Here is a 14201-nt window from a genome sequence, read left to right as displayed (position 1 = left end):
GGCCAGAGCAGGCCATAGCACTGAGACTTAACCCCGAGGCCACCAGGGAGGCCCCGAAAAACGTTCATCATGAAAGGTAGGTAAAGACAGCTGCAGACCTCAACCTATAACCGATAGCACACAGTTCAACGTTTCCTTCTAGAGGAGGACATTTTGGTGGTGAGCAATTCCAGCATCAGGGGGCACCACAGAGGATGAGAGTACTAAACAGAACGTGATGACTAAGTTAGAAAACCCAGAGAGATACCTTACCCACGCAACATGCAGTGTGCCATGTAGACAGACAGCTGCTGTGGACAGGCATAGCATCGCCCAGGAACTTAAGAGGATACTAGAAGCAACAGCACAGGAACAGTGACATCATCACTGCATGAACTTGGGAGAACAGAGTGAACCAGGTAATTCCACGCAATTAGGATTGAAACTGTATGTCAGTTCCCATTGCTCTCAGCTGCATGAAGTTTGAATAGTTTTTAAAAGATTTTTATTTATTCAAGCATACAAGAACCAGGGTACAGGCCAGATGTGTGGGAGGGTGAGAGGATGCACAAGAGACAGAGCGGGGAACAGAACAGGCAGACTGACCGAAATACACTGCTGAAATACACGTAGCAGGTGAGACAGGAGAGCTCTGCCGCACCATGGGGTTGCTCCTGGCCGGCCAGGGAATCAAACTCCCACCGCAAAGGCCACGGACAGCTTCACAGCGCTGCGCTCAACCACCTGCACCACCAGGGGAGGCCTGCCTGCGCACTCTTGACATTCATAGCATTTCCCTCCAGTGTGGAGTTTGTCATGCCTAGTGAGGGCTGACTTCCTGAAAAGTTTTCCCACTCTTCACAATCATAGGGATTTTGTCCAGTGACATCTCTGATGTCCAGTGAGAGCTTGCTTACTGGAAAAAGTTTTCCCACACTTGACACTCATAAGGCTTCTCTCCACTGTGACTTCTCTGATGTTTACTGAGGGATGATTTCTGGCGGAAAGCCTTCCCACATTCTTGACACTCATAGGATTTCTCTCCACTGTGAATGAATTCTCTGATGTGTAATGAGGTGTGGCTTACTAGAAAAAGCTTTCCCACACCCTTCACAATCAAAGGTTTTCTCTCCAGTGTGACTTCTCTGATGTCTAATGAGGTGTGACTTACTAGAAAAAGCTTTCCCACACCCTTCACAATCATAGGGTTTCTCTCCAGTGTGAATTCTCTGATGTTCACTGAGGGATGATTTCCAGGGGAAAGTCTTCCTACACTCTTGACATTCATAAGACTTCTCTCCAGTGTGAATTCTCTGATGTTTACTGAGGGATGATTTCCAGAGGAAAGTCTTCCTACACTCTTGACATTCATAAGGCTTCTCTCCAGTGTGACTTCTCTGATGGTGACTGAGGGATGACTTACTGGAAAAAGCTTTCCCACACCCTTCACATTGATAGGGTTTCTCTCCAGTGTGAATTCTCTGATGTGTAATAAGGTTTGCCTTACTAGAAAAAGCTTTCCCACACCCTTCACAATCAAAGGGTTTCTCTCCAGTGTGACTTCTCTGATGTCTAATAAGGTTTGCCTTACTAGAAAAAGCTTTCCCACACCCTTCACAATCAAAGGGTTTCTCTCCAGTGTGACTTATCTGATGTCTAATAAGGTTTGCCTTACTAGAAAAAGCTTTCCCACACCCTTCACAATCAAAGGGTTTCTCTCCAGTGTGACTTCTCTGATGTCTAATAAGGTTTGCCTTACTAGAAAAAGCTTTCCCACACCCTTCACAATCACAGTGTTTCTCACCAGTGTGACTGCTCTGATGTTCAGTGAGGGATGATTTCTGGTGGAAAGTCTTCCTGTACCCTTGACATTCATAAGGCTTCTCTCCAGTGTGAATTCTCTGATGCTGAATGAGGTAAGACTTACTGGAAAAAGCTTTTCCACACCCTCCACATTCATAGGGTTTCTCTCCAGTGTGAATTTTCTGGTGGTAACTGAGGGATGATTTCCAGGGGAAAGTCTTCCCACACTCTTGACATTCATAAGGCTTCTCTCCACTGTGAATTCTCTGATGCTCACTGAGGTAAGACTTCCTGGAAAAATCTTTCCCACACCTTTCACATTCATAGGGTTTCTCTCCAGTGTGACTTCTCTGATGGTGACTGAGGGATGACTTACTGGAAAAAGCTTTCCCACACTCTTCACAATCATAGGGTTTCTCTCCACTGTGAGTCCTCTCATGTAGAACAAGAACTGACTTACAGGAGAACACTTTCCTGCACACCTCACATTCATAGGGTTTCTCCCTTATGTGAGTTCTCTGATGGACACTAAAAGCAGATTTCCACCTGAAAGTTTTCTTACATACCTGACACAGGTAGCGCTTCACTCCTGTTTGAGATTGTAGATGTAAAGTGAGGGCAGTCTTCCATGAGTAAGTTTTCACATAATCGTTAGAGCCAAACAACTTCACTGCAGTGAGATTTCTCTGGTATCCCCTCTGGAAGGAAATCTCAGAGGTGCCCCCACACTCATCAGGTTGATCGTCTGCTTTTGTTTTCTGATGTTCAGTCAGAACAGAGGTTTTAGAGGCCGCTTCACCATATCTCTTATATCCAAAATTATTCTTTCCTAACTGGGTACTCTCACGCTGATAGGTGTGAAATGTGTTGCTGAGACTGGCCCCACTTTCATAACATTCCTGCTGCTCATGTTCAACATACCTAGGATTCAAATGCACTGGAGTCATATCCGCAGCTCTCCCCTTTTCATTACAACTGTAGGGAGTCTGTCCTCCTTGGGTTCTGTCTCGGACAACGAAAGGTGCCTCATCACGGATGTCCCTGCACTCATTGCATTTACGGGCAGCCCCTTCTGGAAGGGCTCCTTTAGGTGTAAAAATTGTTTCTACACTCACAACTTTTCCTTGTTCACAAAATTCAAAAGGCTGTTGAAAGGTCTGAATCACCTGGTGACTAAGGTGCTCAGGATACTTGATGGGTTCCCTCATTCTACTAAAGACCTCCTTATTCTCTCCAGCATGCTCTTCTTGAGCCTCACCAGGGATCATCATGGTCCTATGTATAGTAAAGTTCTCAGGCATCATTGCTGAATTGCTTTCATTTTTGATACTATGGTTCAAACAATGAATTGAGTCCACATTGCTTTTTTCCATTAAGTCAGTTCTCTCGCTGGATGGTATTTTGCTGCTGGCGGTAAGAACTTGCCACACATGTCTGCCCTGATTTGCACGGCTGTCCTGAGTCAGGTGATCCACAGTATGGACATCTAAAGTGAGATAAAAATGACCATGTCTCTAAGCATTTTGAGTGAATACTACTAAGTGGCACAAAAGCTCCTGTATTACAACACAATTTACAGGTATTGATTTTCTGATTCATGCTTTTTGCCCATAGCAAATTATGGGGAGAATATATTTTTTGGTATTTTTTTTATTTTAGCATAGAAGATCTGGGGTGTAGGCCAGAAGTGCAGGAGTGGGGGTGCTGTAGGGGAGCGTGGAGACAGTGTTTTGAACAGAACAGGCGGACTGACTCAAATACACTGCTGAGGGGAGTAGCAGGTGAGACAGGAGAGGTCTGCTGTGACAAAGTGGGTGAGCTCCTTCACTGTGGATCAAACTCAGGCCATAAGCATGAGAGCTAAGAGACTTAATCCCTAGGCCTCCAGGGAGGCCCCAATTAACAGATTTTCTAATGCCAAAACAGGATAACAAAGCAGTAAAACTAATTTCATAATGGCTTTATAAATCATAAATATTTGGTGAAAATAGTCCTTTAACTAGAGTTGTCGATTTCAACCAGAAGCATTTCACCCAACATAGATCCTACACACCTTCTTTCTTAGACTGACCCTGTGCAGCTCTTGCAGGTACTTTCTGAATAACCAAGCCCTACAGAGGCCATGGATTTCCCGGAAACCTGTGGACTGAGTGACCCAGTCATTGCCCAGGCACTTTAAGCAAGAATCCTGCTGAGACACAAGGACTCTGCTTCTCCATTTCCTTAGTTTTTCTTTCGACCCCAGCCCTGGCCACGGTCACCTGCAGAGGTTCTCAGAGGCATGCACATCCCTCCACGGCAGAGACCTGTCAGTTCTTATTTAAATATCATATCACATAAGGCTCAGAATCCTAATACATGCAACAAACTCCACCTCATTATTGTGTCCCACATTCCTGCTGATAGGAAAAAAGTTCTGCATCCAGCCTGTGGCTATCAGTGTTAAAGTCTTTTCCCACATCATTCTGAGAGCAACACCCTGGTGTTCTCAATGCACTCCCTGGAACCTGTGTTTCTGCTTTGTTCATAGCAGCTCCAGTTTATATGTTGTGTGTGACTCTCAGCTACATCACACTGTCATTGATTCCTTTACTTTCCTCCCAACGATTCCCACGAGAAGGTGGAATTGCACAGGTCGCACTGTTCCCCAAGGTATGAGCCCCAAACCTGAAACTCTTGGTGCCATGGCTTTAGAAACCACCACTTCAGGTTCCCCCTCCCAAGTCACAGAACATCCCTTCCCACGCTAAACAATTTCTGGCTCCTCCTCAGCCTCACAATTACTATGTAGGCGGTCACAAGTCTTGCCCCTGAAAAAGTACTCATGTTCTAAATAAGTCTCCAGTCAACGCCACTCTATCCCTTTTGAGTTAGTCACCTGCAAAGTGACATCTCCAATAGCAATACACAGCCTCTAGCCCAGACTGCAGAGAGAAATATAGATATGACATGTCAGTGCAAGCCATTCGCCTCACCTGAGCTCTGAAAGAAAATAATTAATCTCTATAATGATGCGTATGGAGCACACACACAAAAACAACATCATCCACTTTGTTTCACTCATGCTGGTCAAGCACCCTCTGTGGCTTTACTTCTCTATTAATAAATGTATATATTATATTATATATTCTTTCCTCACAGCGTGTATAACTTCAGAAAGTAAAGATCATTTCTGTGAGTACTGTTGCTCTCCCCTCTCATAGAAAATTTAACACTGGCTAAACTTCCCATGAACACACAGAATAAAAAATTCCTGAACAGGTACCTAAAGAAAATAGTCTATGAGAATACACTGAGAGAGAGAACAGAGAAATGTGATTACTGCAGAATAATCCCCACAGTATCAGGACTGCATACTGGTTTAAGAACACAGACAACCATCATTAAAAGAGCAGGACAAAATTCACCAGACAGCAATATTTTGTAACTGAATAAAGAATCAGTTTGATATATGCAGACACACTCTCCAAGGTTGGACACTGGAAAAGCACCTCAGTGTGGCCAATATCACTGGCCACACTCCCAGCCTCCTCTCAGCCTCCCGGCCTGGCAAGCACTGACTGACCTGAGAGGTCCTGGTTTGGGGGATCGTCCACAGTCCACGGCTGTAATCCCTGCTCCGACCTGATGCTCTCCTCAGGATCGGTAACACAATGCCCTGTGATGAGAAACAGTGTTGGTCTTTGATCAAGTTCAACTTCAGTCTTTGAAAACTAACAAATGCAGTGTGAAGAGCTGTGCAAAAGAGGCCAATCTGAATCTTTCCAAACAAAAACTGAAACACCCACAATGTACACTGCCTGCCATGTTCAACCTCACCAACACTCAGTTTCATAAGCAAGTGCACACTTATCGGTGCAGAAGACAGCATTGCACTAGAGTGCTACACCGGAGCTTCCTCACCTAGGGACACCAGGTGACTGCAGGTCTCCATCATCACATCCCAGTACAGGGTCCTCTGAGCTTCACTCAGGTACCACCACTCCTGCCACGTGAAGTTGACAGCCACGTCTTCAAATGACACTGTCCCCTCTGAGGGAACATTTCTCCTCATTTCAGGGCTGGCAGCCTGGGTCAGACAGAGCAAGTGCAAACACATCTTATTTTGTGGGTCTTTGGTCCTGTATAGGATGTATAGAATTCGCAGTTGAAAGAGCCTCGCCTCTACATTCACCCGTTTGGTCCTAAAAGTAGAACTATAGCTTATTGTATAAATTTGAAAGTGTCTATGATTGTAAGAATAAAAGGATGAATAAAATTTGCTCCTTGAGGAGCTGATAGCCTGGCTGGCAGGTGTAACAGACACACACCCGGAATCATGCACTAAAGGAGCTTCATAACAAATGAAAAGCATGTGTAACTTTGTGCCAATATTTTACTCCTGTTACCTCAAAGCCTGGTTATCTCCAACTCACAGTAAACAAAAACTGAACCCAGAACCAGAATGTTCAAGCAATGAGGGGGGGGAAAGCACAGGTAAGAAATTTTCAACTACAAGCAAGTATAAACCAGACACATACTATGGGCGGGGAGAGGGGAGGAGGGATTAGGGTCAAAATAAGAGGGGGTGGGATGTATGGGGACTATAACCAAGATGAAAATGCATACATTGTGCAAAAATGAAAAATGTAAAATATATATAAAATAATTTTTTAAGAAAAGATTTTCAGCTGACAGAGTCAGAAGAAGACAGAACAGGTCATCACTTTTAAAATGGAAGGACAAAGGGGAAGAGAACTCAGTAATAACTTGGTGGCTGAGGTACGAGGAATGTTTCCTAATATGCTGTCCGCATTACGGGCTGGTAGACACTGGTATTCCACACGCAACTGGCCATGTGTCTGATAGATCAGGAATTCTAAGCTGAGAACAGAAATTTGGGAATCAGGGCCTCCCTGGTGGCACAAGAGTTTAAGTCTCAGCACTATGAAGCTATCAGGAGCCACTGCAACACGGATTTGATCCCCAACCAGGGAGCTATTCACAAGGGGCAGATCTCTCTTGTCTCCCCGCAGCTCCCCTCAGCAGTGTATTTCAGTCAGTTTGCCTGTTCTGCTCCCGACTCTGTCTCTGGTGAATCCTCTCAACCCCTGCACCTGTGGCCTACACCTGAGTGTTTATATGCATACATAAAATAAATATTAAAGAAAAGAAAGAATTTGGGAATCTCCAGGATATTATTGATAGTTTTCATCACCATAGGGGAGAACACGGTGACCACAACAAACGGTATCGAAAGAAGAGGAAAAACAACTAGAAGAGACAAATATTTCTTTTGGAGAAAGAAAAAAATAGATCATAGCAATGAAAGAGTTTTGAAAAATAAGACACTAGGTATAAGAAAACAAACATCTTAAGAAATCTGTAAATTTATTCCATCATTTAATTTCCTGTGTAGTAAATCCTATGTACCTCCACATACATATTGAATAGGAACCCATTAAAATAAATTTCTATTTGTAATAGCTAAAAAAGGATTCAGAGGATTTTTTTCTCAACACAAAACAAGTCCTTGACACAGCCAAAGGTGACATCAACATTTCCAGTGAGAGGAGGACTAACAAAGATGCTCAGTGTCCCCTTATTCACAATGGGTTCGGGTGACACTACGTAACAACAAAAAGACAACATACATAAAAATGGTCATAACTAGTTAAAATTCATTCTTGGAAAACTAATGAAAGCCACAGTAAAGCGACTCTGGAAAGGAAAACCCAGTGAGCAGACTATAACACACACCCGTGTTCACACACACAGGAGCTCCTGTACGCTGCCAGTGAAATGACAAAACAGTAAGCCTTACATATAGTGGAACCAAGGGCAGAGACTGAGCTGGAATAAAGAAACCCGGAGGCTTAAACAATGAATTAAACAAATGAAAAGACAAAACAGCATCCAGGACATGATGAGTCTGCTGCACTGACAGCAACTCTCGCAAGGTAACCCAGCCACATCCCAGTTCTAGGAAAACAAAAATGCATTCTTATTTATAGGCTCATTGATTAAAACACTAATACAAGAAATGAAACAACAGCAGAGAGAAGGTGGATGGCTCATTTCTGTGCACAGAAACTCATTGGACCTCCCAGCAGGCATGGGCTCAGGATGCCATAAAAGCACCATACGACGAAATGAGACAATACACTCACCTTGCGCTTTCGACCCTGTTCAAAATGGAAATGTGCAGCAATGAGTAAAGGACTGGAATACACAGTTCTGCAAATCACATACCCAAGCGGGACCTAACACATGAATGTGCTCAATAGGACCAGTCACGAAGGAAAAATGAATGAGAAGTACAAGAGATGACATTTTATATCTGCTGGGATCGCAATGATTTAAAAAGAAAGAAAAGAACAAGTACTGGCAAAAATTGGGACCTGGCTCCCTTGCACACTGTTGGGGCAAACATAAATGATGCAGCCAGGAGGGAAGACAGGAAGGTGATTCTTGGGAAAAGGGAACTCAGAATGACAGGAGGACCTACCCCCACCCCGGGGTGTTCACCAATAGCAAGGACAGCAGGGACAGGCAGAGATGTTTGCTCACCTACGGTCACTGCACCATCATTACAGCCCAAAGCAAAATCAACCCAAGCCCCAGGTGATGGATTAATGGATAAATAAGACTGGTAAAGACACATAAGAGATTATTAATGAGCCTCACAATGGAACTAAACAACGACACACACTACAATATGAATGCACTCCTGTATGATACCTATGAAATGACAAAACAGTTAACAATGCAATAAAATAAAAGAGATTCACCAAGAAAACAAGATGAAATAAGACTCCATTCATACAGGTCTGAGTTGTCAAACTCTTGAAAACAGAAAGCAAATGGTGGACACAGGGGCTGAGGGACAGAGCAGTTGGGAGTGAGAGTTTAATGAGTACAGTATTTTATTACTGGGAAATGAAAAAATCTGGAAGGTGGTGATGGCTGTATAACAAGGTCAGATACTAAAAGCCAAAGACCACATGCAATAACAGCAAAAGGAGACTTTTTATTTTACATTTAAATAAAGGGTCAGGGGCTATCCTGGTGGCTCAAAGGTAAAGACACTACCTATGGAGCTGTCCCGCAGACACAGCAGCACAAGTTCAATCCCCAGCCAGAGAACTACCCACATGGCGTGGCAGACCTCTCCTGACTCGCCCACTGCTCCCCTCAGCAGTGTATTTCAATAGATTTGCCTGTTCTGCTCCCCACTCTGTCTCTGGTGAATCCTCCCCCCTCCCACACCTCAGGCCCATACCCCAGTTTTTGTATGCACAAATAAGTTCATCTTTTAAAAAAAGAATGAATGAATGAATGAATGAATGGAGGGCCACATTTACTAGGAAAAGGAGAAAAGGAAGCAACAGTCATGCTGGGCAGAAGAACAGCCATGGCTGCTCCCCACAGTGCAAAGGTTTATAAAATGAAACACTTGCATGGTCACAGGTGACAGAAGAGCTGGTAAAATTAGGTTGCAAAAGTTACCATTAACGGCAACTTCAGCAAGAATCATACGTATGACAAATTCAAACACACCTACTATACTCCAGACTCGATGACAGAAACCTGAAGCTCTTTATTAAAAACTACATTGAGCATCACAGACATAAATCCCCAACAACCAAAGGTCAAATGATGAACATCTGCGCTACCTGGTTTTACTCAGCGAGTGTCTGTGTCATGATCCTTGTTCAAACGTGTCCCACTGACCCCTGAGTACTTTCTCCCCTTGAACTCTGAGGTGTCACCACACCCTGGGCAGTCAGAGGCAGAAAAGGGAGCAACCTCATCACTGAGAAAACATATCCATCAGGTTTGGCCAAGAATGAGAACTGTAATGTAAAAGAAAGTGAACACACACACACGCACATGCACACATGCACACACGCACACACAGTGGTGCTGCTGTTAGCAACCATTAAGATATCAGGTAATACTGAAGAGTAACTTGCATTGGGTGAGACTAAACTCTGGAATAGAGTAATCCCTTTCTGGTGGCGGGAGAACTGGGAGGAGAAAGATGTAATCCCACACGGGAGGGCACAACACAGGACGAGGTTTGCATGTTGCATGAGTGGCAGGTGCCATTGGGACGGCTACAGGCGCAGTCAAGTGGGAGCCAAGCCTGTGGTACTAGGCCTGGGCAGGAGGCCCACGCTCAAGTGTAACCGGCAGAAATGGCAAAACACAGTTGACTGACTCACTCAGGAGAAGTGCAGACTGAAGACGGGAGACCAGATCGGAACACAGGGACTAGCTACATTCAGGAGCACAAGATACTCAAGCATTCAGGGACACAGAAAAGAAATCATCAGAGAGGGCCTCCCAGGTGGCGCAGCGGTTGAGCGCTGGGTTGCGAAGCTGCCCGAAGCCTCTGCGGCGCCGGTTCGATCCCCGGCTGCTCCCTGGCCACCAGAGGAGGGTCCCACATGGCGCGCAGACCTCTCCTGCCGCCCGCTGCTCCCCTCAGCAGTGTACTTTGGTCCTTCTGCCTGCTCTGCTCCCCGTTCTGGCTCTGGTGAATTCTCTCACCCTCCCGCGCTTCTGACTGTACCCAGTGCATGTATAAACAAAACAAACAAACAAACAAATAAATAAAATAAAACATGCCTCTATTAAAAAAAATAAATAATAAAAAAAAGAAATCATCAGAGAGACCATGACAGAAGCAAACACAAAGAAATTTGCATCTTCCAAAACACTGAAGATGGAGGAAAACTCACCAACACATACGACGAGGTCAACATTGCCTTGATCCCCCCAAAAAAAAGACAGCATAAAAGGGAAAAATAGACCAACACCACCAAAGAACAGAGAAGCGAAAATCCTCAACAAATCCCAACCGATTTAATACAGCAACATGGAGTCTCCCTGGTGAAGCAAGGGGTTAAGGCAAAGCACTATGAAGCTATCCACAGCCCCTGCAGCATGAGTTCGATCCCCAGTCAGGGAACTCACCCACATGGCACACCTGACCTCTCCTGTCTCCTTTCTGTTCCCCTTAGTAGTGTATTTCACCAGATCGGCCTGTTCTGTTCCCCACTCTGTCTCTGGTCAATCCTCTCACCGACCACATGTCTGGCCTGTACCCCAGCTATTATATGGATAAATGAATCAATCTATAAAATTCCAAATGGATTAAATATTTGGTGATGTACTTGACAGAAAATATAGGGACACACTAAGGACAGTTGCCCCAAAGTGCACTAGGGAACACAACCCCAACACCCAGGGAAACAAAAGCAAAATTCAACAAGTGGGACACCACTAAACCTAAAAGCTTTCATACCTTAAAGAAACCAAAACTGAAAGGCAGTCTACAGAACAGAAAAAGAATCTGCATGCCACACATGTGACAAGGGGCTCATTCCAAAATTTATAACATCCCCAAACAATGCGAGAAACCAACTGATGACCAATTAAAAATGGACAAAGGGGGGGCATCCCTGGTGACACAAGGGGTTGGGATGCAGCCTATGAAGCTCTTCACAGCCTCTGCAGCGCGAATTTGATCCCTGGCCGGCACTGAGCAACCCGCATGGCGCAGCAGACCTCTCCTGACTCCCCACTGCTCCCCTCAGCAGTGTGTTTCAGTAAGTCTGCCTGTTCTGCTCCCCACTCTGTCTCTGGCAAATCCTCTCACCCTCTGCACCTCTCGCCTGTACCCCTGTTCTTGTATGCATAAATGAATAAATCTTAATTAAAAAATGGACAAAGGAACTACATACACACTTCTCTAGAGAGGGAATTCTGACATCCTACAGACAATAGGAATGTTCACCTTAACTTATTTTAAGAAAAATGTAAATTAAAAGCACACTTAGATGCCACCTCACCCCTTGAGAAGGCCCAAATGAAAACGAATGGATTTATACAAAACGGGGGTTGAGGGGAGAGAATTTTATGGGGACTATAACAAAGATGTAAATGATTACACTGTGCAAAAATGAAAATGATGTAAAAATGTGTAAAATAGTATTTAAAAAAGTGAAAACACTGAAAGAAAAAAAAATATGGAATGAACAACGCTGGAGAGGGCGCAGAGAAAAGGGAACTCCCACCCATGGCTGGTGGCCATGACAGTCGGAACAGACCCTGTGGATGAGGGTGCAGAGGTTTCTTAAGGATGTAAAAACGGAAAATCCATATCATCGGCAATACTTCTACACATTATCCTCACGGGAAAACTCAAACACAAAAAGATTTATCCCATCTGTGAGCAGAGCAGCTGTTGATTCCAACTGCACAGTCATGGCCCAATCTACATCCCTTCGGCAGAGGCAGGGCAGGAAGGGTGGAGCACATGCAGGAGAGCACTGCAGGGCTGTGAGGAAGGAGCAAAGGGCCACACTGAGGATTAAATGGGTGGGCAAGGAGGTGATATTGTTTTTTTCTTTTTTAAAAAAAAAGATTTATTTATTTATGCATACAGGAGCTGGGATACAGGCCAGAGGCGCGGGGGAGTAAAGTGAGAGGATTCACCAGAGACAGAGCAGGGAACAGAACAGGCAGATAGACCGAAATACACTGCCGAGGGACGCAGCAGACCAGTCAGGTCTGCTGCGCCATGTGGGTAGCTCTCTGGCTGGCCGTGGAATGGAACTTGTGCTGCAGAGACTACAGACAGCCCCATCGGTTGCATCTCAACCCCTCGTGCCACCAGGGAGGCCCTGGGAGGTGCTACTCTTGAGTGAAATAAGCCAAAAAGTAAAGACACATATGAGATGGCTTCACTCATCTGTGGAAAATAAATACCCAAAAAAACATTTACAACCAAAATACTTGAATAAAACTTGAACAGGGTTATTTGAAGGTAAAGACGACCACCAGAGGGAACAGGGAAAGGGGTGGAGAAGTTAGTTAGGCAGGCCGACAGGGGATGGGCCAGGGTGGTTTGCTAGAGGGGGAAACTAGGGGTAGGGCAATACCCATTAGGATTGTAGGAATAAACTGGCAACTATTTCAGCAGAAGGCTTTTTGTGCTACACATGTCAATGACAGATCGAGGAGGGAAAATAAGTAAAAGAATAAGAAAAAAGTGTAAGAAGCTTTAAAACAATTTAAAAAAAAAGTCACTGCGGGTGACGGCCGTGTGCCACTTCTAGAGGGGGCAGGAAAGGCCCCGCGAGTCCATTAGTGGCAGAACTTGGGTTTAGGGCTCACCATAACTTAACAAAAGGTGACACTGCCCACTCCCTGATCAACAGTCACGCCAAGAACAACAGTCTCAAAGCTGATGAGTCACTTCAGAGTGTGGTCACGATTTCCAACGAGACGACGCCCCGAACGCACTATTCTGCCAGGACACCCCGGCAGTGGCTCCGTGCCTCCTCTCCATGGACACCTGGACAGTGACTTGGTCCCCTGGGGTGCGCACTTCCAGGCAGGAGGCCTGAATGCAGCAGCCAGCAGGACGCCGCCTGGGGGCAGGAACGCAAAGCGCACCTGGAAATTCAGACAACAAGCCTCTAACACCCCAGAAGTCCCCCCAAAACCCCCCAAGCCCTGCAAACCCAGTTCCCCCCCCCCACCTCCCCGCTCCCACAGGGGCCACCTCCCCCTTGCAACCGCGAGACGTCACCCGCCCACCTTAGGTCCGTGAATCTGGCCTCGGGAGCAATACCCGCCCAGAAACGCAGCCTGGCTCTCCTCTCCCTCACCGCCCGACTTTTGGGGGGGGGGCAAAGGAGTCCGCGCGCATGCGCACAGGTGGACCCGCGCTTCCCCAGGGCCCCCGCCTTGGGGACCCCATCCCCCCGCCCCGGGAAGACCCAGGGCAGCGTCCGGGGTCAGGGCCGGGCGGCCGCGCCGGGGACACCCCGGAAAGGCCGGGACATTCTCCCCAATCGCCCTGCCCCGCCCCCACGCGCGCTCCGGGGGGAATTGGCTCCAAAGTGCCCGACTCCACGCAGCCGGGGGCCCCGCTCGCCCGCGCCCCCCGCTCCCCAACCACCCGGCGTCTCCGCTCACCAGAGCCCGACCTCCCGGGACAAAACCGCGCTCACCTCGGAGCGCCCAGCGATCTTGGAGGCGCCAGAACGTTCGAACGGATGGGGGCGGGGCCGCGCCTGCGCAGATCGCGGAAGCCCCGCCCAGAAACCTCTGCGGGAACCACAGGGGCTGGAGACTACATTTCCCACAACCCCTTGCGCAGCCCGTCGGGCCATCGTCGGGGTGGGGTTGCGGCCTGGAAGTGGGAGGAGTGGAGGTTGAGGAGAACCCGCAGGTGGGCGAGGCCCGTGAAAACTGCGGGCCCTTAATGGGTTCAGGGCTCTGAGGGAAGAGAGCGCAACAGGGCCGCCCTGGGGCTGAAGGGGTTAAGCACTGCGCTGACTGAAAAGCTATCTGTCCCTCCACAGCAGGGAGCCTCCCACAGGGCATGGCCTACCTCTCCCTTCTTGCCCACTGCTCCCCTC

At 46.7% G+C, this 14201-nt stretch overlaps 1 protein-coding gene across 4 annotated transcripts; it reads right to left on the bottom strand.

Annotated features, from left to right (window-relative positions):
- Nucleotides 1–337: 337 nt before the first annotated feature.
- Nucleotides 338–13820, bottom strand: LOC119250679 (zinc finger protein 260-like). 4 transcript variants are annotated; one of them, XM_054697647.1, is made up of 4 exons: nucleotides 13791–13820; nucleotides 5686–5851; nucleotides 5348–5440; nucleotides 338–3268 (listed from the first exon to the last, which is right to left on the bottom strand). In XM_054697647.1, the coding sequence occupies exons 2-4, from the start codon at nucleotides 5834–5836 to the stop codon at nucleotides 1008–1010; spliced, it is 2505 nt and encodes an 834-aa protein (XP_054553622.1). In that variant the 5' UTR covers nucleotides 5837–5851; nucleotides 13791–13820; the 3' UTR covers nucleotides 338–1007. The 4 variants fall into 4 exon arrangements, with proteins under 4 accessions (XP_054553622.1, XP_054553621.1, XP_054553624.1 ...); XM_054697646.1 differs by lacking the exon at nucleotides 13791–13820 and adding an exon at nucleotides 12949–12953; XM_054697649.1 differs by lacking the exon at nucleotides 5686–5851.
- Nucleotides 13821–14201: the final 381 nt, after the last annotated feature.

Source organism: Talpa occidentalis, unplaced genomic scaffold (genome assembly GCF_014898055.3).
Source record: "Talpa occidentalis isolate TD23 unplaced genomic scaffold, MPIMG_talOcc4v2.1 talOcc4.18, whole genome shotgun sequence".
NCBI classification, from domain to species: domain Eukaryota; kingdom Metazoa; phylum Chordata; class Mammalia; order Eulipotyphla; family Talpidae; genus Talpa; species Talpa occidentalis.
The sequence above is the reverse complement of the archived record's forward strand: the minus strand, read 5'-3'. Positions and strand labels throughout refer to the sequence as shown.